Source organism: Gouania willdenowi, chromosome 6 (assembly GCF_900634775.1).
Source record: "Gouania willdenowi chromosome 6, fGouWil2.1, whole genome shotgun sequence".
Classification (NCBI taxonomy): domain Eukaryota; kingdom Metazoa; phylum Chordata; class Actinopteri; order Blenniiformes; family Gobiesocidae; genus Gouania; species Gouania willdenowi.
The window spans coordinates 47,907,824-47,923,149 of record NC_041049.1 but is presented as its reverse complement, the minus strand read 5'-3'; the positions used below and the strand labels follow the sequence as shown (position 1 = coordinate 47,923,149).

General features: G+C 36.1%; 1 protein-coding gene across 3 annotated transcripts; it reads left to right on the top strand.

Moving 5' to 3' along the window:
- Positions 1-24: 24 nt before the first annotated feature.
- Positions 25-12,770, top strand: lrrc56 (leucine rich repeat containing 56). 3 transcript variants are annotated; one of them, XM_028450457.1, is made up of 13 exons: positions 25-133; positions 638-801; positions 3,097-3,184; positions 3,634-3,694; positions 4,133-4,229; positions 6,629-6,826; positions 8,111-8,291; positions 8,365-8,565; positions 8,698-8,765; positions 9,675-9,817; positions 11,089-11,270; positions 11,376-11,682; positions 12,610-12,770. In XM_028450457.1, the coding sequence occupies exons 1-13, from the start codon at positions 130-132 to the stop codon at positions 12,749-12,751; spliced, it is 1,836 nt and encodes a 611-aa protein (XP_028306258.1). In that variant the 5' UTR covers positions 25-129; the 3' UTR covers positions 12,752-12,770. The 3 variants fall into 3 exon arrangements, with proteins under 3 accessions (XP_028306258.1, XP_028306259.1, XP_028306260.1); XM_028450458.1 differs by lacking the exon at positions 25-133 and adding an exon at positions 325-382; XM_028450459.1 differs by lacking the exons at positions 25-133; positions 638-801 and adding an exon at positions 3,892-4,015 and having other exon boundaries at positions 3,110-3,184.
- The last annotated feature ends 2,556 nt before the right edge of the window (positions 12,771-15,326 follow it).

The window sequence follows — 15,326 nt, the reverse complement described above, 5'->3', positions numbered from 1 at the left end:
TTCAGTGGTTATGAATAAAACAACAAGTTCAATTTGAAAGCAGTGTTTTCTCCTTTTAATAGTAAACATACAAGAGGATGATTAAAATTACAATTCACTACGTGTCAGTGAAGGCATCACGTGGCCAACATGGGTAAGCAAAGATACAAAATGATATTTCATCAATGTCTTTACGTGTTTGCGACACAAACGTTTACAGAGTTTTCAATTCAGAAGATTTAACACGAAAACGGGAAGAAAAACTACATTACTACAGCTTCCTACCGTGAGCTAACGTGGTCGAGTTGAACTACATATCCCATAAGGCCATGGGTTTGTTAGCGCCGTAACCAGGAAGTTGTGCGTGGTTGGCAAGCAAACTTTATCTCCGGAGCTCGAAGTGGTATGTATGTAGATATAATGGCTCCCTGTATGTCCACAGTTTTGCATTATATAAAATAACTTTAAAGTTAAACTATCCTGCAATGTGATTTTTATCCGCGTGTCTTTATTGGCAAAATAAATGAATAAAAAAATGCATCTTTAGCAGATTTCCTTCGGATCACAATTTCCATAATGTCGGGATTTGATTTGTTTCTGTGTTAGGGCATTAGAAATTCATTAATGTGGTAAAAATGTAAATGTGTTCTCTTGCCAGAGCCTGATATAAGAGAGATGAGCTCCCAGGAGGCCCGGCCTGGTACAGCTCGGGTCCTGGTCACTGAGATGAGGCTTTCAGGCAACATGAACCCAGATCCAGTCATCCAAACATATGATGATACTGGGTCAGCTGATGATGTTTACCTCTCTGTGGAGAAACTGGTAGGCCTGACCAATGACCATGAATATTGACCACAGATATATTAGAGCTGGGCGATATGGACCAAAACTCATATCTCAATTTTTTTTTTCTCAAAATAGCGATATATGATATAAATCTCGAAAATTTTATGCCAAATAAAGTTTGACCAGAAAGACAATTCTGGGTTAAATTTGATGATTTAAATGCCACACAGGCACAATTACTAACAAACAACTGCACAATATGCGCCACTCAGTCTTTTTCTCTTATGATGCGTTCACACCGAATGCCTGTCCTGCGGCACCAGACGCTTCTGCTGCATGAAACGTTCTGCAGGTTTCGCAGGATCAAAAAATATCCACATTCGCTTCATATGCGCGTTTTAAGCGAAGCACCAGCGACACATCCAACTCAGTGAGTTTCACTGCCTGCTGAAGTGAGGAGCTGTGCTCCTTTTTCCCCTCTCATAAACATAAACCACCAGTGAAAAAAGCCGGTGTGATTAGCGGCTAACGCTATCCTCGCTCAGTGCCGACTTTCAAGGACGAAAACTCCAGAGAGAACTTTTACCTGCTACTACCACGTCCTCGCTGATTCTCCTCCACGCCTAATCCTTCCTAGTCCGGTCCCTGTTATAAAGTACGTGTCATACAGCTCCAGGTGGTCACACACAGCTTCTAGTCTATGGTTGAATGAGTAAACAGACAGGTGTCTGTGTTGACGGCCTGACGTTATCGTCAACAAAAAGACTCTGATTGGCTTTCGTCATGTGAAACAGTCGCAGGAGTTCAATATTTTAAACTTTTGCAAATGTGCAAATGATGAAAAATCAGGAGGGCGCTCGCATGGCCAACGTTCTTGACACGTGGATCGGACCGCACCGCCGTGCAGGAACGATTTCGCATCTGGCTCTGTCCATCCATTGACTTTGTATATAATCTGGTCGCAATGACATTTCGTGACGCATCTGGTGTGAACGCAGCATTATGAGGGACAGCGCGTGTGAGTGAGCTCTGTAGTGTGGCTTGTTTAGGGGAAGACTGGGTTAGAACGTACTCTGTAATCCATTAAATTGTGCTTTTTAGCAGCGACTCCTAAAAAAAATATTTTAAAACAAAATAAGCTATAAAAATTATATTGATATTGGTGGTATTGTAATTTTTTATATCCCCAAAATAGAAAACTCGATATACTGTATCTTGAATCTTGATATATTGCCCAGCTCTAGTTTGTATCCATCCTGATGATGCTCCCATACAGGGTTGGGGCCAATTACATTTCTAAATTACAATTACTTGTTCAATTACAACCTTACTACGATTACGGTGAATAGCATTTTTTCCCAATTACAATTAAAATAACAAAGATTATCTTCCCTTTTGACAGTCAATTACAATTACATTCTCAATTACTCAAGTTCAATTACAATTAATCACAATTAATGAACCTTTAATAAGTAATTTCATAAAATGTAACCTTCCTTTTGTGTTAGCTTTCTGTTAGCATCTCTAATAATAACGGGTCAGTTTTGACTCATGTTTTAAGTCAGCTGTAAAATACACAAAAAAATATTATCTATCATCTAATTTGTTGCTCATTTCTTTGTTACCTTGTTAGGCTTCCTAATCAATGAAAAATATTGGTATTAATATTTTTGGTCTGGGCTACTGAGCCTTTTTTGTGTCAGTATACTCTTAGATTTAAGATTATTTTTAATGGTAAAATGATTCTGAAGTGAACTGACAGGAAAAGTTGATATGAAACACTTTTTAATAATTGTTAAATATGTATGTGTAAGCCATAACTGTCACTTCATTTCACAGATTTGTGTTTAATTACACTGTAAATAACAGTTTTTTTTCCCAAATAGAATTTCCATGCCAATTGCAATTACAAAGTCAATTACCTGAACTCAATTAAAATTAAATTACAATTACAACAGCAACAGATGTATTTCAATAACGATTACAATCATAATTACATCATAATTGTAAATAATGACCAATTACGCGATTGCAAATTTGACCCAGACCCTATAGTCTCAATTTAATATAAATAATATTTTTGTATGTTAAAAACATTTCCACAATCATTTCTATTTTCTCTGCATGTGCTGGGAGGAAACTGTGTAAATATAAACCCTCTAAGGAATAATAAAAAAAACCTGCTATGCAAAAATGCGATCCTCTTTTCCTGAGGCTACATTGCTATTTGAAATGATTCGATACCATAAGGATACTAATGCAGCTGCTATTTTTAAACAAATTGATTATACCATGTCTATACAGCTGGTATAAGTTTACATTCCCATTCAGGAAACACTGTGTGGAACTCAAGACCTTTCCCATATCACCTCATTGGAGATCTGCGTAGACACCCGAGAAAAAACACTGGGTAACTTTGGTAAGAGACACAACTCATCATAATATTTATTAAATATGGCAATAATTAAATCTTTAAAGTAGAGCGTCCTTATATCTCTCATAGCTATCACTGTATTCATTATACTAGTATACAATCACAAGGTCCCTACTATTACTTTGTATTTCGATAAAAGTAAAATAACAGATGACACATCATACATTACAATTTAATTATTTAGTTTTAGTATTAAAATAATTGAATATCTGGGACTGAAGCAATCCAAATATGTCAATGTAATAATTGGATTGCATAATTCTACGTTGTGTACTTGAATTGACTTTAAAACCAGATGGTAACTCAGGGAATTCCCAAATCCTTTCTTGTACAGCTAGTGCTGGCATGATATGGTTTGTGTTTATAAATCTGTGAGTCATATCGTGTGTGCCATTTTGTTGAGGGATTTATTACTTCATTATATTCTCCTGCAGGTGTATACTTGCCCAGGTTAGCGCAGCTCAAAATGAACAACAGCGCAATCATTTCAGTGAGGTAAGTAGTATGACTAAATGCAGATTTTTGTTTGCTGTTTGTGTTTTACAAAATGATGTAGTCCACAAACAGTAGCTATGAAGCCTTTAAATGACTAAAAAAAAGACAATAATATGTTTGTTTGTATAAAAATAGCTTCCAAAAAGCACACAAAGTAACTTAGCACAGTAAGTAACTTTAACCCTTGTTTATTTCAGATGCACCGGCACCCACGTTTGTAATTGAAAAGATATGTAATTTGATCTGAGGCAGGCATGTAAATTACTGCCAAGGCTTGTAACAGAGCTTCAGTAATGCATGAGATCAACAGAACAGACCCAGGTGTGTTGTTTAGGAGAAAAAAAATACTAGTTTGTTTGGTAGACAGTTAGTGAGGTAGACTATTATGTAAATTATTTCCTTACCCAAAATCATGCTTTATCCATTCTGCCTCCACAGGGATCTGGGAACCAGTCTCTCCCACCTGCAAGTGATGTGGATGTCTCGCTGTTGCCTTCAAGACCTTGATGGAATTTCAATTTATACATCTCTGAGGGTACTTTAATGTATATATAACTATATCACACACAAAGATATATTAAGCAAAAAAAAAAACAGCAATTTGATTAATGGCATGATTTTCTGTTAATAATTTGTTATCACGTACATTGTTACCTGATGATGCTCCCATACAGTGTCGGGGTCAATTACATTTTTAAATTACTTTTTCAATTATACTTGTCCGACTACAACTCAACTACGATTACAGTGACCAGCATTTTTCCAAATTACAATTAAAATTACAGCGATATCCCGAAAAAAAAAAGGTAGTCGGCTTAAAAAAAAAAAAGTAGAAGACTAAAACTTGCGGTGAGTTGCCGCTGCTGATGACGCGCGACACCTTGGGGGGTCGAGGGGCACGCCCCAAGGAAAATTTTGCAAAAATAATTTTTGTGTGGTTTGCTTGTAATTGGTTTTGGTAATATATTTAGTTGTATCAATGCACATTAATATTCATAATATATCTAACACAAGCACATTCATATTCATAATATATCTTACTTTACCCTTACATTTGTGATTTTCATAACCCAGTACCCTGGACGCAGGACTTTTAATTCATGATGATATTGATCATGAATATTCAAGAAAAAAATACATATTCAATTCCATAGAGAAGAATTAAAAACCCCTTCAAAATTGACTTATTTCAAATTTGGTCTATGAATTATACTTACCAGCGACTCTTTTCTTTGTTGAATCTTTCTTAAAGATAATGTTTATTTAATTTAGTGGAATTAAGTAATGTTATTAAGATTTATTATATTATTGGGGAAAGGTTTAGAGAGAATGATTGTTTTCCTTCAGTTGAAATTAAGACTCACAAAAAAGTCTCTTGAAGCCATATTCTAAAACCTGTTATTTTTAATCAAAATAATTTTTAATCCAATTTAATGGACTCACATTTTAGCTTCTAGCTTTAAGAGGAATTATCACAGACCCCTGAAACTTGTGCATATCACTAAATGACCGATGATTAGTCAATAGGTCTTGAAAGTATTTCCATATCTCACACAGTGTGGGCTTGGCAAGTCTTCAACTCTGGTAGAGATTGCCATTTTAACCCCTGAAACAGTAAATATGTAATATCTTTGTTGTACATGGTACATGTACATCACTTCATGACAACTAACACATATTAATAAACATAACAGACTGCACACACAGTGCCACATACTTGTGATAATTTTTTTTCCACAAAATTGCAAAAACTCATTAAATTCATAGGAAGGTCCGAGGAGGCTCAAACCTGTCTCTACATAATCAGCTTTCTATGGCAGACATTTTATACACTGCAACCTATGGTCTACAAAGAAGTCCGTCACTGTAATTTACAGATATGTCACATGTTTTTGTAATATTTCATATCACTGCTTCATGCAGGAAACACACCATTTTACATGCTTATAGCCCTGATTAATAGCTTACCAACAACAAACAAACAATGACTGGTTGAGATCGGACTAACGGTTGAATTTCTTTTAATATTTTATTAAACCTAGCCATTATGCTTTTATGTAAAATATTTCACAGGCAATGCATGTGTGACTAATCATTCATCCTCACCTCTGTGGTCCTGGGTGTCAGATTACATATACACAGGCCTTCACACACAGAGATGCACACAGACTTAAAGCTGCAGGATGTAGAATCATGAGATGCTGCTTGCTCCACCCTTCCCCCCCTATTTCAAATAATATTGAAAGCGGATCGCTCGCATAATGACATCTTATGAAACATAATGAACATTCACGGGAGACAGATGCCTCACTCCGCAACCAGACCTTGTGCTGAACCTAATTAAGTTTGACTTTGAATGCTGCCGGTAGGAAGGAGTCGTCTTGTGCCTCGACGGGCGCGGCAGGTGCAAGGGCCCGTTATCACTGCTTGCAGTTTATTATTATTATTATTATTGTTAATAATAATAATAATACTTTAAAAACAATAAATTTAGTTGGGTGCTTTTAAATGAAAAAACATTTCCCTAAATCAATGGTAGTGCAATAATAAACTTAAACAATGATGCCCAAGCTGGATAATTTTCCAATACATTTTTATACATACGTATAAGGTCTTTCTCTACCTTCTTCCCGGATCTTTTAATTGAACAGCTCCGAGGACGGATGACAAGAGTGGTACTATTTTAATGTGGTTTATTCTCATTACAGTCATAAGTAAAACACACCCACAGATGACCAACAGATGAAACCAATGTCTGGAGACAGACATTGAAAAATACAGAAATAAAACAAATATCTCTCAAAACCTTTTAACTTTTTCAATCGCGTTGACATTCTTTCATCATCAAACCCTTAAATTCCAGGATAAACTGTATTTGTCTTTAATTCTGAACTGATATCTTGCTCAGTTTGCCATTCCTGTCGCTGTTTCCAGGAGCTGTACGTCGCCTACAATAGAGTGTCAGACCTCAGCCAGGTTGGCTTGCTGGAGAACCTACAGCTGTTAGATCTGGAAGGCAATGATGTGGATGACTTGGTCCAGGTTCAGTATTTGGGTTTATGCAGTCAACTCCGGATATTAACTTTGGACGGGAATCCTGTGTGTTTACGCCCAAATACAACTTCCACTCAGGTAAATCCAAGTTTTCTACTGATGACTTTTTAATTGGAGTGGAACAGATGATGATTATCTATAAGCATTGGGCCTCACTGTGCACTGAAAAAAGACAATAGTTTGCCAAACTTAAAGGAGCATAGGGTAGGATTTAGAAATCAGACTCCATAGTGACACCATGGTAGTTAGTGTAACTGCAGCTATCAGCCAAGCCACCGCGGGAACGCGCATCAAAGAAGCTGATACTGTGGACAGTCTTCAAACCAGCAACCCTCCAGTTTCAAGTCCATTCCATAACCGTTAGGCCAACTTCTCCCTTCTAACGTGATACATGGCTTGTAATTATAAATTAGCAGAAAATATCAAACTGAACATAAAACCAGATTTTTTTACAGGAGATTTTTCTACAGAAATATGTAGGGAAGGTGGAGACGTCATGACGCACAGCATCATGAGAAACCTAACTGATGCATGTTGCATGATGCATGAGAATGGCAGATTGCTCACTAAAGCAAAAATCTGAATGAAACTCTGAACTTTGAGGAACTGCTGAAATACAGTTTTTAGAGTTCAAAACAATGTCCCTCAGGTGATTGTGAGACACAGCCTGATTGAGTTCTAGCAAAAGTGAACCCCACTGACAATTGCTGAGGTTTGATAAGCTTGTGCTGGGAAAACATTGTGAACGGGAAGTGTTGTGAAGGCAAATGAAATAACGCAACTTCTGTTTTGATCAGGGTGTCATTTTACGGTTTGTTAGATAAACACTCTTTAATGTTTTGAGTAAAACCAGACACCTCTGAACAATGACATCACTTTTTCAAACCAAACTATAAGCACAAGTCTGATTAAACATCTACAATTGAATAATTAATTTGATGTGTCTTAAAGGGGCCAATCTTTGAAAAGGTTTAATGCTGCGGAGTGTAGTGGGGCTCACAGTGAGGAGCAGCTCCTCTGCCACAGTGAGCTGTGAGGTTTTTTGGGCCACGGTGAATGTGTTTATTTACACCCACCAGCAGAGCATTGATTAGGAAACTGGGGCAATGAGGCGAGATGCCTAGCTGAATATGCATTAGGCCTGTGCTTTGTACAGATGGCAGACTTCTCCTGCCAAAAACTTCCCTCCATTAGAACTTTCTCTTTTATGTGAAAAACCAACACATCTGCTCACTTTCTTCCATTGAAACCATTTCCTTCTCCCTTTTTTTCCTTGAGTATAAACTGGGTTACCAATTTCTCTGTTGTTCTCATATATTCAGACTTTCCCCTTGCTTGTTTTTATTTTCTTTCCATTTGCAGGTTGAAGACTACAGTTACCGTGCTGCTGTCAGGGAGTTAATCCCTCAGCTGCGTTACCTAGATGATGTCAAGGTGGAGGAAGATGGGCAAAGTGACTGTAGCACCATGGGGAAAGACTGGGAAATTCTCCAAAACTCCATTAAAGATTGCAACACTACCACCCACGCTGCCTGTGAAGAAGGTCTTTATACATTAGTTTGTTTGAAAAAGCACCATGAGTCTGTTTAATGGACACCTCACCTTTGTCCATACAGAGGAGAGCGCGGATGGTGCGCGCCCTTACAGCACACACAGGCGCCCTGCTTCCAGCATCTCCTGTTTCAGGCCACTAACGTCACACGCTGGCTCCAGACTCCAGACGAGGCAAGGACTTCTGTCTCCTCCTGGATCCAGACCTGGCTCTGCAGATTCCGATTTGGCTGCAGTAGAAGCAGAAACAAGCGCGCTGACACATGGTTAGACTCTGAAGTGGCTGATTTCATCATTTCATACAGTTTTAGTTTGTTTCCACAAAAGAATCCTTACAAATGCAGCAACATTCTGATCAGTGGTACCGAGAGTTCTTACAGTTGTTTTTTTTTTTTAAGGTGCAGGAAAGATCCTGTTCTGTGGAAACCCAGTTAAGGCCATGAGGGCAAAACGAGAAAAGCTGAGGGTAAGTGTCAGTAATTTTTGCAGTTAAAGCCTTAAAATAAAAACACCACTTTGCTCTATGATACACTTCTTCATTTGGTCATTGCCACAGAGCTGGGCTTTTATTCTGAAGTGTTTGTAAATTATTTACAAGTTTGATTTTAGGAGATTACCAACACTTATGTGTACTAAGCTTTACTTTATTTCTCCCTGGTTTTCCTTTAATAACTTTCATTCTTAAATCTAAATTCTACTCATATTTAATGTACTGTAGTCCTTAGGCATTATCTCTCCTGTGCAGTGTTAATTTTGACTGCAAGCTTTTATTTAGTTTCAGTCATAGTCTTTTGACTAAAATGCAACTTAGTTTAAGTCAAAATGTAGTCATCAGGACTATTTCAATAGTCTAGTTTTAGTTAACAAATGACATTAAGATTTTTGTTGTTACAGATATAGTCGACTAAAATTAAATTACCATTTATCAACTCAATATGGGATGTAATCAATGCTTAAGACATTATCACAGACATCTTACATCCGCAAACATCAGCTAACTTCCTATTGGATCACTAATCCGCTTGTCCCGCCTTCATCTTCTTTTTTTTCTCTTTAATAATAATAATAATAAATCATAATCAGGACTATTTCAGTTATAGACTAGTTTTAGCCAAATAAAGATTTTAGTCTTTATTTCTATTACAGAAATAGTTGACAAAAATAAAAAGGATGAGACTCTATGCATTTATAATGCTTCAGTTACCACTCATCAACTGTTTATCAATAGTTTTTATTAGTCGATGAGAATATAATTAATTTTGATATAGTTATTGTCACTTAAAAATATGCAGTCGCCGAAAACTTTTATCCGACACATTTAACACTGCTCCTGTGAATGGATCTCTTCTTTCTCTCATTCACTTTTCTCTCCTAGACGGCACCCACTCGATCCTCCTTGAACACTCAGATTCTGCCCATTCACGTACCAGAACACACCTATGACCTCGAAGAGCCTGAATTCACTGAACGTGCAAATGTATTTGCTGAACTCAGAGCGTGGAGGGAGCAGCATAGCAGGTACTACAATCAGCTTTGTATTTCAATTTATTAGAATTCATAAACAAGAATTAATAATACGTATTTGGGTTTGTGTCGGAGAAGTAGGTGTCACTAAATCTCAGAGGTGTTAAGAGTACTGATATATCCTACTCAAGTAGAAGTACTGCTACTTGATTGAAATTATACTCAAGTACAATTAAGTCATACATGAAATACTGAAGTACAAGTAAAAAGTAACTCAATTGAATAGTACTTAAAGTAAAAGTTACTAGTTACTTTCACCCCCCACGTTAATTTTTGGTAATACATCTTGCCACTGTTCACTTGCATACAGTAAACATCTCATGTATAAACTTTATTTTATTTTTTAATTCTTTATTTTTCTGTATTGTTTACAAAGGGTGGCTTACAACACAATTTGACAAATAAAATAATGAAGTAAGTTCTTAAAACAAGACTTGGAGAGAAGTAAAATACAATTCAATAAACTTGGAAAAACAGAATATTTCTTTAAGGTTCAATCACCCTCTTTTAGATGTAGGTTTAAAAAATAATAGGAAAATAACACACTGTTTATACCCACATACAGCACTTAAAAATTAAAATTTACCACAGTTATACGCAAGACAGTTACTAATTAAACTCAGATGGGATTACAGAAATTCCTTACACAACCTGAGCATTTTTTTCCTGCTTATTTGCCACTAAAACCTTTTATCTTCATACTCGGAAGTTTAAAAATACTTGTGTATAAGCTTAAAAAGGAAGAGGCCAAATCTTGCCCAATTGGAATTTAATATAGGCATCTGTAAAAAAATGTAGTTTTTTTTTTTTCTTTTTTTTTAAAAAAAAAAAACAATAACATCAATTAATTCAATTTAAAATGAACTCTAAAACAGTGTCATGCCAAATGTTTCACTGGGTAACAACATAATAGGTAGAAACCACAACCTGAACCAAGAAAAATGTCTGGGCTTTGATCAGAAATGTCACAACTTAGAACATATGGATTATGTTCAATGTGCCTTCATAAAAATGTCTAAAGAGACCATGAAACAGAAATAAAAATAATAATCACAAAAAATACATATTTACACAGCAACAGTTGGGTGTAGAAAAGTAATGAATTAATTTACTTCTTTTAAAACATACTAAAGCACAATTAAAATGACTGATTTAGAAATATACTCAAAAAAGAACAAGTACCTACTGTATAAAATCAACTCAATTACAGTAACGTGAGTACTTATAATCCATTACTATTGCCTGTGCTAAATCTCTGTCTGTAGGCGTCTTCAAGTCATCGAGCGAGAAAGATTACCAGAGGTCTTAGCCATTCGGCATGATGATGAAGACGAAGCAGAAAGTGATGATGATGAAGAAGGCTTTGCTGGTATGAGGAGTGACAGCAGTGATGAAGAACACGGAGATTCCCAGTCCCCAGATTCCTCTCTCCAGTCTCCTTCCCCAGGTTAGTACTCACTGATAAATGAATCATTACTACTTGAACGCACATTGCACTGTTTTGATCTACGCTACGAAATAAATGACAGAATATTTGTTTGACTGTTTTCAGATTTTTCTTCGCCTGACATGGCTGGTCTGTGTTTGTCCCTGGATGCTCCACTTTCCTGTGTCCCCCCCAAAAGCACTGTGGGATCTGGCAGTAATCGGAAGCTGACAGGTTTTCGTGCACGTAGGCTTCGTCTGAGTCTGGACTCCTCACAACATTCAGCAGACGTCAGAAATGAAACTAGTCTAGATTCAGACCTGGGGAAGATTCCACAGATGATCAAATCCAATGAGTTTATAGGATCCCTACGTGCACACAAAGCTCACAATCCTGTGATGAGTGCCCACGCTGATCCGCTCAACCATTCTTGGTATGTCATTTAAATTTGAAGTCATTTGATTATTGAAGTCAGGGTTGGTGTTAAATTACATTTTTTTAAATTACATTTACATCTTCAATTATCCATGTTCAATTACAACTCCATTTTTCACCTGTGAGTCAATTACAATTACATTCTCAATTACTAAAGGTTAAATTCAGTAAATTACAATTACCAAACCTGAAAGAAATTACCCCATAAAACCTGTTAACTTTCTGTTAGCATCTCTTTTGATAACGGGTCAGTTTTGACCCTTGTCTTAAGTCAACTGTAAAATATAAAAAATATCTATTATCTAATTAGTTTTTCATCTCTTGGTTACCTTGTTAGGATACCTAATCAATGAGAATATTGGTAATTAATATTTTTGGTGTGGGCATTAGAGCCTTTTTTGTGTCATTATACCCATTGATTTATATATTTTAAAAACAAAAAATGTTAAAATGATCTAACAGGTAGTGGGAAAACTTGATATGAAACACTATTTAACAATTGTTAACTACGTATGTGTAAGAACGGGATCATGGTTCCACAGGTTTGCATTTCATTAAATTGTAATTGACAGTTTTTATAGAATTTTCATGCCAATTACACTCACAAAGTCAATTTTCTTAACTTAATTACGATTCCATTAGGATTATAACAGCAACAGATTTTTTTCAAATACAATTAAAATTACATCATAACTGAATTTAATTATTTATTACAATTATAATTGACCACAACCCTGATTGAAGTACATTGCCATTTAATAATACAATTTCACTGTGAAGATATTAAAGTTGACACTACAGCAAAAACAACTAACAATCTATTATTATCTGTTTAGTTTAAAGATGAAAGTCGTTTTTAGCAACAATAGACTGAAGCATGTTTTCCTGTGTTTTCGTAAAGTGTGCAAATATTCCTATATTTCAGTGAAAAAAGGAACCAGAGGCAAAAGCATCTGACGTCTAACACCTTTATTAGACCAGCGATAAGTCGGCCTCACACAGCCATGGCAGCTCTGCAGAAACATCAGCTGCAGCACCTGCTCCGACCCAACCCACCACCAGACTGACAACACACTAATCTGAACAAAGACCAATGTCAATGTTTCTACCTGTATATTTTCTTACTCATTCCACATTGCTCATTATTCACACTGTAATGTCTTGGTATGGTCATATTTTACAACTGGTTTGGTCGATACTGATATTGATATCCCCCATCCCCTCCTAATTGAGATCATTTAGTTTATGCAGAAATAAGACAAAGTTAGAAATGATGTAACATCAGAAATCATTCCTTGCGCAAAATAAGAAAAATACTTCAACTTAAGTTTCATAAAGCATGTATTTTTTATTAGACTGCAAGATACTGTACTTGCAGTGTATCTCACTTAAAATTTGTGGGAAAAGCTGCATTTTTACAAGATCCAAACATTCTGTGTCATTGCCATATATGACAAGAGAAATCAAAAGAAAAGGGTAAATTCAGTGAATATTTCCACTTTGTAATTGATTTATAGTCACTCCTGTAGTCTGCGCCACACACAATATGGCAGCGCCGAGTCACAATTCTCCACGGATGTTATATATATAATTCTATTTTACGGTGTGTGTGTGTGTGTGTGTGTGTGTGTGTGTGTGTGTGTAACACTCCTTATTTCAATTTTATTTTTTTCATCTAATCACTGTTCAGTTTGTTTATAAGAATACGAATATAAACACAAATGTTCATACACTGAGCCCCAAACAGCCTTAGACAAAAGAAAGTAGGATTTGATGGAGGTTCTAAAGCAGCAGGTGCAGGATTCAGAGAAGAACAATGTCTGTATGGACTCCCAGGCTCAGATAAACTACCTCCAGACACAAATCACCTCCCTGGAAGATCTTCTACAGAGCCAAAGCAAGCATGTTGGGCTTTTACAAAGGCAGCTGCTGGACGAAAGACAACATTTAGCAAGAACTTTTGAGTCCCACAACAAGGCCATGTATGACTCCCATGCACAATGGGATGAGCGGTGGTCCACCAGGGAGGAGGAGATGCTGACTTCTATGTCCATCCTTCAGAGCCAGCATGAACAGAGGATGAATGGACTGACTAACAGGAATGCTGAGAATCTGACAAAGATTTCCCATTTGGAAAGTCAGCTCATGGAGTCTCAGGCAGAGTGGAGTGACAGGTACAAAACCCTGCAGGAGAAACACCTGTCAACGAGCAAAGCAAAGGAGGAGAGGATGCAACACCAAATGGAGGCCCTGATGAGAAAGAACATTGAACTCCAGGAGCTGGCCTTGAAAACAGGTGAAGAAAAGGCCACCGTGAGGAAGGAGCAGAAAAAGAGAGAGAAGGAGGACGCCAAGAGGAGGCAAAGGGAGCTGAAAGAGCGAGAAACGCTGGAGAAAACCAAACTGAAGGACGTGAAGAAAGAAGAGAAAGAAAAGACTGGGGAGGGAAAACACCAACGGTCTTTCTTTTGGCAAAAACTGCTGAGAAAACCACATCGCAATTTTTATCCCCCTGCATCTTAAATTGTAAATATCTGTAAATAAGCATGTAAATGCATGCAAAGTTGTTTGTTAGATTATTTTAGAATAGATTAAATGTACTTTATTAATCACTTGGGAATCATATGTTGTTCTTGCTGTTGTTGTAAAATATAGTAAATAAATATTTGTGAAATTAAACTTAAAATCTAATTTCATACTTTGTAACTCACTTGAACACATAAAAGACAAATACTGGAACAGCTTTGTCCTGTTTCCTACATCCCACTGGTTAAATGGTTCATACTGGTTGTTTTGCTGAAGATCAAACCTTCAAACAACTTTCAGGTTTCACTTTAGTCCAATCACAGCTCAGCTCTTGAATCTGATATCAGAGATTTTCCAAACAATGAATAAGAAACAATGTGCTGCAAAATTAACATTTAAATGTATAATTTGTTAATGTGAATGAAATGTTGTATCACTCAGGGTTAACTATGGTTAAGTAATGCTTATGAGGCACTTTATACATTTAATAAGTTTCATGTCAGGTTGTTAATGTTATATAACACCTTACTTATTAAACACTATAAGTAAATGATTACTAGATACGTTATTACATTTTACTAATTAATTAATCAATAATATAATGCATACTTAAGGACAACTAATTACATTATGTAACTTTTATTACTGTTTATTAATGTTTTAATTAACTCTGTCCTGTAGAGATTAATGAACTGTTTTTTAATGCATTAACGGATATGTTATGTAACAGTATAATGATTAACAACATATAGTATTAAACAATTTATTATGATTATCTATATCAAGTAAAATTACTTAAGTACATTACTTTATGGGGGATACTTTTAGTTTCACTCCAATACATTTGAAAGACAAATATTCTACTTTTTATTCCACTACCTTCATGTAGATTTTTTGTTAATAAGGTTTGTTTTAAATAACTTTTATTTGAGTAATGTTGAGTATTAAACAGTATGGTGGACATACTATGTGGCTCTACTTTATTGACATTTGTTATTTAACTTTGGGTGCAAACATTTTAATCAGCAGTCTGTGGATAACATTTCACCAAGATATCACCCAAGATGGAGGGAAGAACAAAAGTGGAAGCAACCATCTTGGTAGAGCCACTGGGGT

What these genes read in the sequence shown, in the direction of transcription:
- lrrc56 (XM_028450457.1), top strand. An exon ending in CAAATACAACTTCCACTCAG is followed by an intron (nt 6,827 to 8,110) that starts GTAAATCCAAGT and finishes TTCCATTTGCAG; the next exon opens with GTTGAAGACTACAGTTACCG. An exon ending in GATCCGCTCAACCATTCTTG is followed by an intron (nt 11,683 to 12,609) that starts GTATGTCATTTA and finishes CCTATATTTCAG; the next exon opens with TGAAAAAAGGAACCAGAGGC.